This window comes from Mustela nigripes, chromosome 14 (assembly GCF_022355385.1).
Source record: "Mustela nigripes isolate SB6536 chromosome 14, MUSNIG.SB6536, whole genome shotgun sequence".
Taxonomy (NCBI): Eukaryota; Metazoa; Chordata; class Mammalia; order Carnivora; family Mustelidae; genus Mustela; species Mustela nigripes.
Genome location: NC_081570.1, coordinates 42,424,963 through 42,438,904, shown reverse-complemented (window position 1 = coordinate 42,438,904; position 13,942 = coordinate 42,424,963). Strand labels below are relative to the sequence as shown.

Below are 13,942 nucleotides of genomic sequence, written 5' to 3'. Positions count from 1 at the left end.
AAAGAATTAACCAGAAATCTCTACATTATCCCGGGTAAGTGCCTTCTAATTCAAAACAATAAGAAATAAGAAAACTTGAAAGAGGGGAGTATATACATACATGCGGCCAGAGAACGAGGAGTGAAAGACAAGAGGGCTCTCCTGGGGGAATGATGAGGAAGGAGGGGAGATAAGATGTTGTTATACCTTCATCATTGGAGAAGAAAATGATTCCTCTTACTCTGAGCAGAGGGCTCAAGACCTTTCCTTATTAAACAGCAGAGTCCCAAATGCTGAGCTCTGGTAGCAGCTTGTTTTGGGGACATTTAGAGATCAAATCACATGGTGTTTTGTGTATATGGATTCCATCTGAAGGATCTTGAGAAAAGACGAAACACCAAAGATCAAGCAGGGTCTGACGGAAGAACCGCAGGCTGAGTCAGATACAGATAAGGTCTTCTGGACTCCTAGAATGTCCCATAGAAACTCTTTATTATTGGACTCTTTTTGCTGTATGTTTTTCATCTCTTTCCCCCACTGGATTATAAACCCTCCCGGGCAAGAACCCAGGAGTTCTTGTAGAATTTCGTGTTCTACAAGGGCCCTTTCCAGCCCTAAAGTACCATGACTGTAGTAGGCAGAATGAACCCCCAAAGACACCCACACTCTAATCCCTAGAGCCTGTGACTGCTACATTACGTAGCAAAAGGGACTTTGCAGATATAATTAAGGTTGTGGACTTTAAAATGGGAGAGATTATCAGATTATCCGGGGAGCCTAACCTAATCACATAGCTCTTGAAAACACAGAATATTCTCTGGCTGGAGGTAAGAGAGAGGAGGCAGAAGGGGAGATCAGAGAGATGTAAAATATGAGGACTCGACTATCGTTAATGATGAGTGAAAGGCAGGCAGCCTCTACAAGTTGAGAACCCCGGGCTGCCAGAAAGCATATGGGGACTTCACTCCTACAGCAGCAAGTCACTGAATTCTGCCAATGTCCTGTGGGAGCAGGCAAGCAGATTCTCCCCCTCGAGCTTCCAGATAAGAGCTCAGGGCAGCCAATGCCTTGATTTCAGCCCCATGAGACCTGGAGCAGAGAAACCAGCCAACCCCCAGCCCCCTCCCCCAGACTTCCAAGCTGCCCAACTGTCAGATAAGTCAAGGTAAGCCACTACACTTACGGTAATCTGTTACAGCAGCAAGAGAAAACTAATACAAACATCAATAACTAAAACCAGTACATAGTACAACAGCATTTTCCCATACATCATTTCACTTAATCTTCAACAAGCATAATTGTATTATTGCCGCCCCATTTTAGGAAACTGATGCTCAGGGAGGATAAGTAACTTGCTCAGGTGACCAGCTAATGAGTGCTTGCGTCAGAATTCACGCTTAGGTTCCAGCGTTAGGGAGCGCGGTCACCTACACTGCAGCTGTTATTCTGTGGTTCTACTGTTTTCAGCTAAGTAAAAACGGACCTCAGAAAAGACAAAGACACAGACAGACTCGGGATCCTTTCCCACGATGAAAACTGAAAAACTTTCAATACTCATTTCTCTGTTTCTTTCAAAGATATCTAGTAAGTCATGGAGCAAGTCAAGTTAAAAAGTATAAATCAGGGCACCTGGGTGGCTCAGTGGGTTAAGCCTCTGCCTTCAGCCCAGGTCATGATTTCAGGGTCCAGGGATCGAGCCCCACATCGGGCTCTCCGCTTGGTGGAGAGCCTGCTTCCCCCCCTCTCTCTGCCTGCCTCTCTGCCTACTTGTGATCTCTCTCTCTCTCTCTGTATCAAATAAATAAATAAAATTAAAAAAAAATACCAAGTCTTTCTGACACAGAGAAGAAAGAAGATTTTGATAAATGGCAAAAGGAGAAATCCTCGAGTGGCTGTCAGTGAAGTGTTTTCTGCCATTCAGATGCTCCACTAGCCACTGTTAAGGCCCATCTGCCACAGGTGCCCTGTGTTGCCAGCCTGGTTCAGGAGCATCTCTGTGTTGGAGCTCAGTTCACTCTTGACCAGTTTTTATTGTCGGGAAGTTCAGCGGATTTTTAGTCTGAAATTCCCCTTTTATAGTTCTTCCCATTAGTTCTAGTAACTAAGCAAAATAACCCCTCCCTCTCATTGGTCTTTCCATTTCTCAAACATCTGTGAACTGTTATCACACCCTGTCCTTGGGCATCACTTTGCCAAGCTGAAGGCTCTTGTCTGCTTGCCTAGTCAGTCTTTCCCTTGTACTGTTGTAGCTTCACATCTGAACTCTTCCATGTATTTCTGTTCAAACGAAGGGTCTAATCTTGAACAGTGTACTGCACACTCAGAAGGTGCTGTATTCTTAAAAGGTGAATTACATAATATTTTATGAAGAAAAAGGAAACGTATTGGTGTTGGTAGTTGGTTAGAAAACTGTAGCACTTACACTTATCAGCCTGCAATTTAAAAGAACAGTGGAGGGTGCCTGGGTGGCTCAGTGGGTTAAGCCTCTGCCTTCAGCTCAGGTCATGATCCCAGGGGCCTGGGATCGAGTCCCGCATCGGGCTCTCTGCTCAGCAGGGAGCCTGCTTCTCCTCATCTCTCTCTCTGTCTGTCTCTCTGCCTATTTGTGATCTTTCTCTCTGTCAAATAAATAAATAAAATATTTTTAAAAAAAAATAAATAAAAGAACAGTGGACTACAATGAATTTTCCCCAGTTTTGCCTAAAAGTTTAAGGCCACAAATTCGGTAAATAAAAGGTCTAATGCTTACTACATGCTGCTGAAAACAGCGCTGTGAAAATTTACAAAGTATTTAAATAACTATTAATAGAATAGGTTAAATGGACATCACTCTTTGCAATAAATTTTGGATATGATACATTAAAAGAAATATTTCTTCAAGAAGTCTGGCTAAAATTCCATGCCAGATTAAACTTCCTGCCAAACAGAATCAGACGCCACATTTCTTAAGGGCCAGAAATCTGGCTCTATATTCTTTGTTCTAACCAAGAACTAAAGAGCTGTTTGTTTGCAACAGTCTCCAGATAGATATTAATACTGGACGTTTCCAGTAGATTTTGTAACTCTCTATTGAGAAAAACTCTTTTAACGTTTGGCCAGACGCAGCTGTGGTTCCTGATACACATAATTCTTTCAGGGACCTTATTAGCTGTTTAGTACCATACCCCCAACTCCTAATTCATATCAGTGTGGTCTCTAAACAAACCCGGTCCCACAGAGTAATTTACCCAGTAATTTACAATCTGACTGATGACTGTTTTTTTTTGGTCAATAACATCCGGCAAAGTCTTTGTGTTCAGAAAGCAGCTATGCCATGGGCAGCTAGAACTGTAATCTTGGCTGAAATGCAAATCTTCCATAAGTCAAACTCAACAATTCTATATCCATTCACTAAGTTACAGAGACTATTAAATTTTCATGAAAATGTAAGGATGTGGACAGTCCATAAAAATATGCAAACTGTCCCCAATCCTGAAGCTAGCATATTATCTGAACTCAAAAGATTGTCACAAAATGTCCCAAAGAATAAATTCCTTCCTGTTAAAAAAAAAACCCTCAAGTATCACTAGGAACCATCTACTGAGTACCTACTGTGTGGCTTGTCATTTTAAAGCTATAATTGCTAATCCTCACAGCCAGCAAGGGAGAATTATTATTCCATTCTTACAAAGGGAGAAGGAAGCTCAGAGTCCTTACTTATTATTAGCTCAATGTCCCACAACTGTTTAAGTGCCAGAGCTAGAACCAAAACCCACATCTGATGGGTCCCAAGTTTTCTATACCAGGCTGCACTAAAGTGTTATTTTCTGAAACTGCTAGAGTTTCAGAAGATTAAGCTATTAATTATAGGATTTAATTTCATATTTCTTTTCATTAGGGTGACATGTATGGGGAAAACAGAACGGGTTTATATTTATATGTGATTGAAACTTTCAAAGGGATTTTCCATTTAAAAAGAACTTTAATGGGGTGCCTGGGTGGCTCAGTCTGTTAAGCGTCTGCCTCCAGCTCAGGTCATGATTCCAGGGTCCTAGAAATGAGTCCCACATTGGGCTCCTTCCTAGTCGGGGAGCCCGCTTCTCCCTCTGCCTCTGCCCCTCCCCCCTGCTCATTCTCTCTCTCGCTCTGTGTGTGTGTCTTAAATGAATAAAATCTTTTATTTTCTTAAAAGATTTTATTTATTTATTTGACAGAGATAGAGATCACAAGTAAGCAGAGAGGAAGGCAGACGGAGAGAGGGAAGCAGGCTCCCCGATGGGCAGAGAGCCAATGTGGGGCTCGATCCCAGGACCCTGAGATCATGACCTGAGCCGATGGCAGAGGCTTAACCCACTGAGCCACCCAGGTGCCCCGAATAAAATCTTTAAAAATAAAAATAAAAATAAAAAGAACTTTGATGATCACTGTCTAAAACTCCAGAAACTTGACTGATGCTCACTCTGGTGGACACTGTATTAAAGCAAGACACAGAGATGAATAACATAGTTTCTACCTTCAAGGAGTTCACAGTCTAATGAGACAATTAAAAAAGAATTAACAATGTCCCCCTTTTGCAAGAAACTAAAGACTGGTGAGGTCTAAGTGCCTTGCTCTGACTTAGCTTCCCAGAGGCAGACGGACCTGATCCGATTCTTCTGATCACACCTCAGTGACTCTTCCACACCCTGCCCTCCAAATTCACTTCCTAGTCATACTCTCCATTATTGTTTCTCTATAAATTCAACAAGGACTGCAGAAATTTGAGAGTCCGAATTCACTGTACAAGCACAGCAACAAGGCTGATGATTTCAATGCTCACAGAACCCACTGGGCCACTTTCTTTTTAAAACTGTAATAAACCCGCAAACTGACTTTTATTATTTGGGCTGCTTCAATCTTAAATGGAAAGACTGCTCTGAGAAGCTGTGAGTATTTCGAAGAAAGAGCAGGGTAAGTCAGGCTAAAAGGAGAACTCTTAATGTCCTCTTTCATCATTAGGGCAACTGAAGGTCATTGTAATAGAGAATGCATTTCTGTGACAGGATTCCTATACTCAGAAATGCCCTCTGTGAATTGTTTTTAAATTGTTAACTTCTTTCATTCGTTTATGTAATGACAGCAAGCCAAGACTTCGTGCTGGGGGGATCAAAATGGACACATGAGACACAGTCTCTGTTCAGGCGAAACAGAAACAAATTACTACAAGGGAATGATTAACTCCACTTATGGCAAACAGGGATAGCTTCCTGAAAGCTAAGTCAGGAAAAGGATGAAAAGGAATTTGCCAAGTGGATTGGGGTGGGAGTAGGGAGAGAATGGTGAGGGTAAGCACAGAGAACAGCAAGATGTTGTTGCAAAATGCATGATATGCAAGATGACCTAATTTAGGACTGAAAGTATTAGCTAATGTGCTTGCTCTGTGTTAATCATTTGGACACTGAGCATATCACTACCAAATGGAACTCTTCTGTTCTTATTATTCATAGCTCGTTATGAAACCAACTGCAATCTATGTTTTATCTCTACTACTCCACTGAAATTGATTTTGTAAGTGATCACCAGTGACTTCCTTGTTGCCAAATTTAATCCAGTACACACCTTCAGACATCATCCTACTTGACCTTATAGAGCAAAGGATACAGATGACAACTCCCACCTTTCGACTATATATACTCTCTTCTTGAGAAATGTCTCTCAACCTCTCTAGTCCTTCTTCCTCATCCCCTTTGCCAGATCCTCCTCCTCTATCTGATCTCTAAAGCGTAAGTTCCTCAAGGCTTACTCCACTCCACTTTGCCTCCCCAGATGACAGGAGCTATCCCTATAGTTTAATACCACCCAGATGCCCATGACCTCCAAATGTGTATCTCTAAGCTGACCTCACCTCTGAGCTTCAGTCTTTTTTTTTTTTTTTAAGATTTTTTATTTACTTATTTGACAGACAGAGATCACAAGTAGGCAGAGAGACAGGCGGTGGTCAGTGGGGAAGCAGGCTCCCTGCTAAGCAGAGAGCCCGATGCGGGGCTCAATCCCAGGACACCAGGACCACGACCTGAGCCAAAGGCAGAGGCTTTAACCCACTGAGCCACACTGGCGCCCCTGAGCTCCAGTCTCGTAAATCCAACTGCCTCTCTGCTATCTCCTTATGCTGATCTCTCAGGCATCTCCAAGTTAACAAGTTCAAAAGTAGACCTTATTATTTCTCTCCCTAAAATCCGCTTGTCCCCTCATCATACCAGTCATGACATGTGGAAGTCATTCTTGCCCCTACTTCCAGTCATCAAATTCTGTCAGCTCTCCCTCTGCTGACTTTTCCATGTCCATATTTCTGCCACCGACACCCCAGTCCAGGACACCATCTTGTTGCACCTGGACATCCACTGTCCAGCCCCCTTCCCCGAGTAAAGGGGTACATTCCCCACACAGCCGCCACAGTGACAGTTTAAGTCATTTCACCCCCCTGCTTACAGCTGCTTCTGTAATGGTCATAGTTCTTTCACAAATATTTTAACTCTATCCTCTCATTCTGGTAAGATTCTGAAGTTGGGTGAGGCACGTGACTTTCTTTGGATGATGAAATGGGAGCAAAGGTGGTATGTATCACTTTGGGGTGGAAACTCTAAGAGCCAGAGAGAGGGTACATCACCTTTTTCTCTTCCTCTGCCTTGACAATCACAATGCTCCAGGTAATAGCTGCTCCGTGAGCCTGGGGCCTAGACTCAGGATATACTGGCAAAGTGGATATGCAGCACAAGTGAGACATGAACGGATATAAAGCTCATCTTCAGCAGATCCCAAGTGCCTTACCACAATGAACGAATTCCAATACAGCTAGTTCCTCTATGCCTGCCTAGGCAACCTCATCTTGGACCGCCCTTCCAGCTCACTAGATTCCACTCACATTGGCCCCCTTCCCACCCTCTCACACACTGTTCTTTGCATGGTTCACTCCTCAACCTTCACACCTCACTTCTCAAAGGGGTCTCCCTTGATCACTTTCTCAAAGAAGACCCATCACTGTGATTCTGCATCCCAGCACCCTGACCATTTCCTTCATGGTACATCGGTCTGTAGGAATTACCCAGCTCTTTGGTGTGAACCATCTCTCCCGCTAGGCTGTAAGCACCACGAGAGGAAGAGCTCATCACCACCTCCAGTGCCTAACACTGAACCTTAAATATATTACCCTGTATCTGGTAGGCACTCAAGAACTACCTGTTAAGTAAGTGAACAAAGGAAAAAAGATTCAAAAAGTGGGACCTAAGAAAACAACATAGACGTATCACCTATCCCAGAGGTGAGAGGTGGCAGTTGTGGAACAGTAAGGGAACTCACATTTACTGAGTGACTATGTCGTACGTAACACTAATAGGTGCTTTACTTATGCTCTCTCTCGAGATTCTCAATAATCCTAGGAGGTCAATATTAGTATCTTCACTTTATAGATCAGGCAACTGAGACTCAACCTGCTCAAGCAGCAAAACCAGTAGCAGCAGCAGTTTTAGCCCAGACCTGTTAACCTTTCCTTCAAACCTTGATGCTCCCTTCCCTAGAAATTAAACTGCTACTAACTAGATTTCATCATTAAGTTTCTAGTATATGTATAAACTGCACATACACAAATATATTTCTACCCCAAGAACCAGTTTTTTTCTGTTTATCTTTTTTTTTTTTTAAGATTTTATTTATTTATTTGACAGAGATCACAAATAGGCAGAGAGGCAGGCAGAGAGAGAGAGAAAAAGAGGAGGAGCAAAATGCTGACTTGGGGCTCCATCCCAAGACCCTGGGATCACAATCTGAGCAAAGGCAGAGGCTTTAACCCACTGAGCCACCCAGGCACCCCTGTTTATCTTTCCACATGTCTCTTGTTATCTGGGACAAGTATAACAGGATGATAAAATAAAACCAAACTAAAGATAAATCAGATATTCTTTTGGACCTTTTTTCTCAAATCTTTTTCTTCTCAGAGTAAAGAAACAACTACAGTTGAGAAGGAGGTCTGAATTCTATTCTGAGTTCATTTTATAGAATTTGAGATTGGGACACCTGGGTGGCTCAGTCATTAAGTGTCTGCCTTCAGCTCAGGTCATGATCCCAGGGTCCTGGGATTGAGCCCTGAATCAGGCTCCCTGCTCAGCAGGAAGCTTGCTTCTCCCTCTCCTACTCCCCCTGCTTGTGTTCCCTCTCTTGCTGTCTGTCAAAACAAAACAAAACAAAACAAAACAACTTAGTGATTCTATCAGAGTAACCAGTAGATACCAGTAGATATACCTAGATAACACGGACTGTAAATCCCCCAGTGTTTCTTTTACTCTCTATCAGTGAGAAGACCCTGAACAAAAAGGACATACACAATAAACACAAAGGAGATCAGGAAGAGCTATTTTAATTTTCTATTAAACATTCTTCCAAAAGCATTATTTTACCCCGTATCTTACTAAGTTATAAGAAATAACATTAGCATTAGAAAAAGCAGGAAGATAAATTAAATGTGGATAATTAATTAAACTAAATTTATATGAAATAGGAAAATGAGAACAAAGGACTGAGCACTTGAGATAGTTTAAAAGCTGTGCATCTCAAAGCGAGCTTTATTTGTTCAATTATTTTTAACAACAGCGTTTTATGACCAATACACTGATTTTTTTTTTCAAGAAGGAAAGTCATTTAAAAAATGTTTTTATTTTAAAAATAGGCCTGCATTCAGTTGTAGATTTTTTCCCCCAAACTCTGATCAGATTTATTTTGATTTGGGAAAAAAATATCATTCGGTGGCATGAAATGCAAAATTTCAGTCTTTTTAAAAATATCTCTGAACAGAGTTTTAAAAACTATTAATGGAAAATAGATTAAGTGCTCAACACTAATTACTGGCTAGCTCCTGGCATTCAGTTTCTTCCTTAGTTCTCCAGAGGAAAACTTAAGTTGAATCTTCAGCAGAATGATCTTTAAATATACTTTATAAGCAAAATGAGAGTTTTTGTTTACATAGTTTTTAGATTTTACTGTTCCTAATTTTATTCCGAAACTCAATGTTACCCCAAACCATAATTACCATATTAACTTTGTAATGCACAGTTGTATGTAATTCAGCTAGCAGTAGTACATCATCAGGCTCTGTCCGCCCAGAGCTTTGGAAAACAGGACTGGTCAAACCCATTTAAAAACAAATCTCACGCAATTTGCCAATGTGTAGTTTCCGTCTAAGTTCTGACAATGAAGTATATAGACAGATATCTATATATCTCATCTTAATTTGCAAAAGTTCTTCACAGCTTAGCTTTGCCCGGCTGAAGCTGAAGATTTTGTAACTTCATAGCCAGACCCATGTTGCCAGTGATTTTCAATTTGCCTTGAAAGAAGGCCTGTAAGAAGAAAGAAAATTTATTACTTGGTATTTTTTTGTTTTGTGATTGCTTATATTTCTAGACGATCCAGCCCTGAGATCATTTGACTTATCCAGGTTTTTTAAACTTTCTTCAAAATATGAAACTTGGCTTGCTGGGTCAGATTTGAAACTAGATTCCTCAAAAGGAAGGCTTTGTAAAAAGCATACTTTACAAAGAGCAGTCAAAAACCACATCTTTCCCAGATGTCTTCTCTTAGAAATTGAGGCTACCTTTATCTGCCTTTGTCACCGATGGTACATTCTCCAAATAGGAAGTGAAGTGGGTTCATACTAGATGGTTTGTTTAAAAATACTACATGTGTGGGGTGCCTGGGTGGCTCAGTGGGTTAAAGCCTCTGCCTTTGGCTTGGGTCATGATCTCAGGGTCCTGGGATCGAGCCCCGCATCGGGCTCTCTGCTAGGCAGGGAGCATGCTTCCCGTCCTCTCTGCCTGTTTCTCTGCCTACTTGTGATCTCTCTTTGTCAAATAAATAAATAAAATCTTTAAAAAAATAAAAATAAAAATAAAAATACTACATGTGGATCAAGAATATGAACTAAGGGGTGCCTGGCTAGCTCAGTCAGTGTAGCATGTGATTCTCGATCTCTGGGTTGTGAACTCGAGCCCCACAGTGGATACAGAGATTACTTAAAAATATAATTTTAGGGGCGCCTGGGTGGCTCAGTGGGTAAAGCTGCTGTCTTCGGCTCAGGTCATGATCTCGGAGTCCTAGGATCGAGTCCCGCATCGGGCTCTCTGCTCATTGGAGAGCCTGCTTCCCTCTCTCTCTCTCTGCCTGCCTCTCCATCTACTTGTGATTTCTCTCTGTCAAATAAATAAATAAAATCTTTAAAAAAAAAATAATAATTTTAACAACAACAAAAATATGAACTGAAATTTTCAGTAGTCTGCTGGGAAAAAAAAGCACATGAATAACACACTTAGATACTCTTGGGATTCAGCACAATGTGGACGAAATGTCACCAATTTTGTTTCCTTTTTTGGTCTACATGATAAAGGACTGATCCCTACAGAGGGAGGACAGGCAGCCTGCTCAGACTGAGGGGCTGGTGTCAATCTTTGGCTTAAGAAGAAGAATCAAACCAATCCGAAGTGCAGAGCCACAATTTGTTCCATTTAACAAATGCCTGGGATTAAATCACTTGATGCTTGCTAAATTTATCATGTAATGAAATCCTGGGAAAACTTTAGAGAAATAATAGCAAATTTGGGAACAGAGGATGATTTCCCTGCTATGATCTCAGTCTTTTAACTCAACTGTTAAAATAAGGAAAAGCTAGATGAAAAAAGTTTCCAGTAGTCTCCGCTTTTTAAGCACATATATTAAGAAATTAGGAGCTCTTCTGCCTTATCCACGCAAATGCACGGAACTCTGCTTTTTCTACACCTTCTGGTAAGGGTGACTAATTCCTTTTTTTTTCCCCCTCCTCTGTCTGGACAAACTAAATATTTCCTTTCTATATGGCACAGAGCCTTCTGTCTGATGACTTAAAGGTCAGGTGTCTCAGAACACAATATATTTAACATATGTCCTTAAAAAAATATGGACCAGCAGTACCTAAAAGAGAAACTCACCATCTTTCCTTTTTTTTTTTTTTTTAAATTAAAAGAGAAAATGACTTTTTATTTACTAATTATTATAGAGAAAACACAAGTCTTCTCCCTTTAGGGCATGCAAACATAAGGATCATTTTAATCTGGCCCCTAGGTGTTCTTCGTGTGTGCTTTACACTGGAGAGACACTGCTTTGTTTCAACTGTAGCCAAACACTGAAAATATAATTTCCAATGCATTTAATGGTTTCCAGTCAAATCCTCTAAGCAGAAGGGAAGACCATTAGCATAGTAACAGAAGTATCTGCCGATTTTTATCTTTAATTCCTTTGGGTGCCAACAGGTGTTCAAGAAAAATAAGCCGATTCTTCGCTCCCCCAAATGGGTGGTAAATAGATAAACTGGGAACGAGGGCAGCTGATGTGTGAAGTCTGATCACCCTGCCAAGGAAGTGGCTGGAGTGCACAGTGGAACGAGGAGCAGTGGGTGGGAAGGAGGAAGACAGCCAGCTCCTATACTGGTGGCCTCTGTTTTGTCCAGAATTTTGGAGCAGGCTCCGTGGGTGGAGATGTCCATGCCAGTGGTGTCAAGTAAGTTGAAACATCACAGATGCAAGTCTCTCACTTGTCAAAGCATCAACTGAAATAGGCTCAGTTGCTTAGAGAAAACATTTTAAAAAGGAATACTAGTGTGCGTCAGATTTAGTTATTTTATCCAGTCTTTTGGATTACCAGGCGGCTGTAAGAATGAGACCTAAAACAGATCAGGCTGAGGCAACAGAAAAATCAGTTCACAATGCAAAGCAGCATCTCAATTTCTTTCTGTTTTTTTTTTCTCTGGCTAAAGAAAGCTAAATGTATCAAGTCTGTTCAACACTGGGTGACTAACGAGTAGAAGACCCTCGATGACTGGGGACCAGGAAAACCCATACATCAGTACACTTCAAATACAACTTAATCCAGCAACTGATTAGTGAAAATCTAAAAATGTCAGGCACTGTGCTAAGTTCTGTAGACATGAGGACAAAAAAAGATGTGGTTTGTTCCTTTGAGACACTCGTGATCTAATGTTAAGGAAATACGCGCATTGTGACTAATCTAATGTGACAAGCGCTAAGCTTGCTTCCAGTAGATGGCCCAGAAGGGACTGGCCACAGTTCTTCTCAACTGGTAAGGTGGTCTTTGGGGATAACATCTGAGCTAATTTTGAAAGAAAAGGAGTTTGTCAGGGAAGGCCGTTCAGACAAAAAGAGCACGGGCAAAGACAGGAAATGTAAAAGGTCATGCGTTTGTTCGCATCGCTCTACTCCGGACTGCTCCTGCTCTCCACCTGTGCACTGCTAACTTCTGGTCATTCTTACGAACTCAGTGTAAGTGTCACTTCCTCTGTGAGGCTTTCTCCGATGGTTCAGGGAGACACGGTGTCCCACCGCCCCACGCCACCGCCACCCACAAGCTAGGCACGGCACCCTGGACTGGATATTCGGATACACTCACTCTTTTACAGAATTGCCTCATACCACATGGTGAATGCCCTGTACAGGAGAACTCTTTCTTATTCATCTGGGTACTTCCGGCACACAAGACAGAGCCTGGCACACAGCCTGTACCACAAATGTTTGTCATTTGTTAAGCATCATTTGAACGTGTCATTTGAACGTTTTAGGGAACACTGAGTTTTGTGGGTTTGACCACTTTCCACTTTATGGTATGAAATGAAGCTGAGGCAGGACATGAAACAGTGGACTAAAAGACCTACCGACTAGGAAAGAATCTCCATCGTACTTACCGTCTGAGGATTCATTTTACCAGTCATCAAAGCCAGTAAGTCGGAGTCAGCCATAGTAATTGTGCAGTCAGCCTTCTTATCTAAAACAGAGATATGCAGGACAAGAAAAGAGAAAAGGGGAGTATTCAGTTTCATGTACACACTTCAGTCAAAAGCCACCAACTGCAACAGCTTGCCTCCAGCACCGGAGCAGTGTGGGGAAGAGGGTACTCACGAACTCTTCAATGGCAGACTGGTAAAATGTGACATAAATTACAAGCATCCTCAATATTTAACAAGAGGGAATCGATTAAGTTAATTACTGGGGCACCTGGGTGGCATAGTCGGTTAAGTGTCCGACTCTTGTTTTCGGCTCAGGTTGTGATCTCAGGGCCGTGAGATTAAGCCCTGTGTTGGGCTCCCTACTCAGCATGGAGTCTTCTCAAGATTCTCTTTCCCTCTGCCCCTCCCGCTTGTGCTCTGTCTCTAAAATAAATAAATCAATCTTTGAAAGAAATCAGTCATCATATTCACATAATGAGATGCAATGCAATCATTAGATGATGTGGAGCTACATTTACTGACCTGAAAAGAGGTTCATATTATACTGTATCATGCATGATACTATTATACAAGCCAGTTATAAAACAAACTGTGAGCATGGTCCCACTTTTGCTTAAAAACAGATATTCATATGAAAAAACATCTATAAATACATAGACACCACTGTATTAATAGTAGTTATGGTGGTGCCCAGACTCTAAGGTGACCCCTGTGATGCCTGCCTCCTGTGTTCATGCCTTTGGATGTGCCCTTGAATATAGGAAGGACCTGTGACTTGTTCTAGCCAAGATAATCTGGCAAAGGAGATGGGATGTCATGCTTGTGGTTCTGTTATGCTATCTAAGAAGACTCTATCTTGCTAGCAGACTCACTCTCTCTCCTGCTGGCCTTGAATAAGCCTCACCAAAAGTGACCCAGCTGACACCCTAATCTTGGACTTAGGTTCCAGAACTGTGAGAAGTAAGTTTCTGTTGTTTATAAGCTATTCAGTCTGTGGTATTTTGTTACAGCAGCCCAAATGGACTAAGATAGCAGTAAGTTATTAAAGCACAGCATGCCCATATTATTAAATAGTTAAAACAAGACTGGAAGGTAAAAGTTTTTTTGGTTTTTTGAAGATTTTATTTATTTATTTGACAGAGATCACAAGTAGGCTGAGAGGAAGGCAGAGAGGGGGGAAGCAGGCTC

The 13,942-nt window shown here is 41.6% G+C and overlaps 1 protein-coding gene across 1 annotated transcript in view; it reads right to left on the bottom strand.

Annotated features, from left to right (window-relative positions):
• Window positions 1–8,331: 8,331 nt before the first annotated feature.
• Window positions 8,332–13,942, bottom strand: part of SCP2 (sterol carrier protein 2) — a 112,551-nt gene continuing 106,940 nt past the window's right edge. Inside the window, exons 15-16 of the mRNA XM_059374772.1 lie at window positions 12,713–12,792; window positions 8,332–9,326 (exon numbers count right to left, since the gene is read on the bottom strand). Coding sequence (XP_059230755.1) covers window positions 9,231–9,326; window positions 12,713–12,792 — 176 coding nt within the window. The 3' untranslated portion in view covers window positions 8,332–9,230. The remainder of the gene's footprint in view (window positions 9,327–12,712; window positions 12,793–13,942) is intronic.